Genomic DNA, 2500 nt, shown 5'->3' on the forward strand with positions numbered 1-2500 from the left:
CATATACTACTTAAAAGATCGAAAATAGCATGTTGTACTAGGTGACGCTGTATCAGGCTGGCTTCATGTGCTTAGTGGGGTTCCTCAGGGCTTGACTCTCTGGCCATTACTATTTGTAATTTTCATAAATGACTTGGCATCACAAATCAAAATAATCCCAACTTTTTGTAGATGACATAAAAATGATTTGGAATCATCAAAGAAAAAAACAGTTCAATTAGTTTAAAAAACTTTATATCAAAATGGTGGGAAATATGGCAAATGCCTTTAAATGAGAGCAAATGTAAAGTAATTCACATTTGTAAATTAAATAAAAGTTTAAATACCAGGTAAATGGGCATCAATTATTGAAGGAACTAGCAAATCAACTCAAACTGTCTTGTTCTGTTGTCTGACAACACTAGAAGAAAGATGGTTAAGAGGAGACCAAATACAACAATTTAAAAATGGACTACATAAAATAAACTTTTGTTTAAGTTCAACCCAAAAAAATAACGACTATGGCACAAGATAAATAAACTTTCTAATCAGAGAGCAAAATAAGTCTTATGTCTAGTACAACTTCTTCTCAAAATAGATATTTAAAAGATGGGATCAACTGCCAGTAAACTGTAAAAACTCAAAAACAACAAATATTTTTAAAAACAACTATGATAAATTTACAAAAAATTAAAATTCAAAACTACTACATATGGTCTTTATATAGCCATTTCTCACGACTTGTTGTTGCAGTTGGATAATAATAGTTATAATAATTGTTATATATAAGTAATAAATTAATATTAAGTAATAAATTAATACATTAATTAATATAAATTAATATTATTAACTTGCAGGTCTAAATGCCAGAAAAGCTCATAAAGAATTTCAATGGGTTGATAATTCAGAATCCTTACATTATGAATTTCGATGGTTACCTGGGCAGCCAAATATGGTTACATTAGATGAAGGTTGTGTGGAGATGTATACTAAATCTAGGCAATATCTTTGGGATGATGTATCTTGTAGTAAAGAATTGTCTTTTGTGTGTCAGGTAATATATCTGAAATTTAAATTAGCTAATAAAATATTTACAAAAAAATGTTCATGGTTAACACAAATATGCATATTTTTCTAACAACTTCAAAATGTTTCTGGTGCTTTGGTAAAAATGTTTGTTAATAATTAGTAAAAGTTAGTATTTATTCAGGCAAAATACATTTTTAATTTTTTTTTGGTCCAAAGAATATTCCTGTCATAGTCTTACAAAAGTTTTCTCCAGAACTCTCTTCAATTATCTCTAAATTATTTGATAAATGCTTGAATGAATTTTGTTTTCCTGCCTGCTGAAAGATGGCATTTGTGGTTCCAATTTTAAAAAACTCTTAAGAACATCCTAACCTCTCCAACTATTGTCCAATCAGTCTTCTTTCTATTATTAGCAAGATCTTTGTGTCTTTGATCAACAAATTTCTAACATCTCATCTTGAGTCAAATAACTTACAATCAGACAATCTATACAATTTCCTACCTTCTCGCTCTACAATTGACTTGCTAGCTGCTGCAACTGAAATATTTTATCATGCATTTGATGGAGGCAGCAATGCAAGAACTGTTGCTCTTGATATATTTAAAGCTTTCAATAAAGTTTGGCATGCTGGTCTTCTCCATAAACTTGCTTCATATGGTGTATCTGATAAAGTTTTTGAAATTATTAAATTGTTTCTTTCTAACGAAATTGTTTCTTTCTATTCTTGGTCCTGCTTTGTTTCTTATCTATGTCAATAATCTTCCTGACAACCTTACATCTAAAATCTCTATTTGCTGATATTTGCTCAACTTTATACTCTTATACTTTCTACTATTTCTTGTTATATTTATTTCTTATATTTCTATTCTCTAAAACGTTTCTAAAACTTGGCACCATTTTTTATATTACACCTCAAATAGTATAACAAAAGGGAGAAAATAGGAAAAAAAAATTGTAAGTTTTTTAAAATTGAATTATTAAAACAGCATAAACAATGCCCTTCAAATTCAATAATTGTGTGCCTTCTTTTTTTATATCATTAAAACAAGTATTACAATGGTAATATTTTACATTAACATCAAATGTTAATAGTTTAACAAAAATTATAAAAAAAAAAAGATTGATAAGGATGTCACTTCATCATTCGACCTTACTTCCCTACACTTTCCAATCACTTTCCATTGGTCATTACAAACATTTAATTCTTATCTATTGTTTTTCTCTTTCGACCACGTGTTTCGGGTGTTTTTTTTTTTTAATTGCATTGCATACCATATTAATTGAACAGTCCATTAAATTTGAAATTTCTTTCAAAGTTTTACTCTGGTTTCTTAAAACTTTGATTAAATTTCTTTTATCTTCCGAACAATGTACGTTACGTTCCATTTTTATTTTTATTTTTTATATATTTTTTTTTTATTTCTTCTAAAAAATATTTTGATTTTAATTCAACAAATTTCATAGTAACTGTTAACAAAATTCATCTTTTAA

The 2500-nt window shown here is 27.6% G+C and overlaps 1 protein-coding gene across 2 annotated transcripts in view; it reads left to right on the forward strand.

Moving 5' to 3' along the window:
- Positions 1–2500, forward strand: part of LOC100208285 (uncharacterized) — a 96393-nt gene that overhangs the window by 17159 nt on the left and 76734 nt on the right. For both annotated transcript variants that reach the window (XR_010644322.1, XM_065820190.1), the window contains exon 4: positions 837–1033. Coding sequence is in view for 1 of the 2 variants with exons in the window: in XM_065820190.1 (XP_065676262.1) it covers positions 837–1033 (197 nt within the window). In the remaining variant the exon portion in view is untranslated. The remainder of the gene's footprint in view (positions 1–836; positions 1034–2500) is intronic.

The sequence above is a fragment of the Hydra vulgaris genome, chromosome 15 (genome assembly GCF_038396675.1).
Source record: "Hydra vulgaris chromosome 15, alternate assembly HydraT2T_AEP".
In the NCBI taxonomy this organism is placed as follows: Eukaryota; Metazoa; Cnidaria; class Hydrozoa; order Anthoathecata; family Hydridae; genus Hydra; species Hydra vulgaris.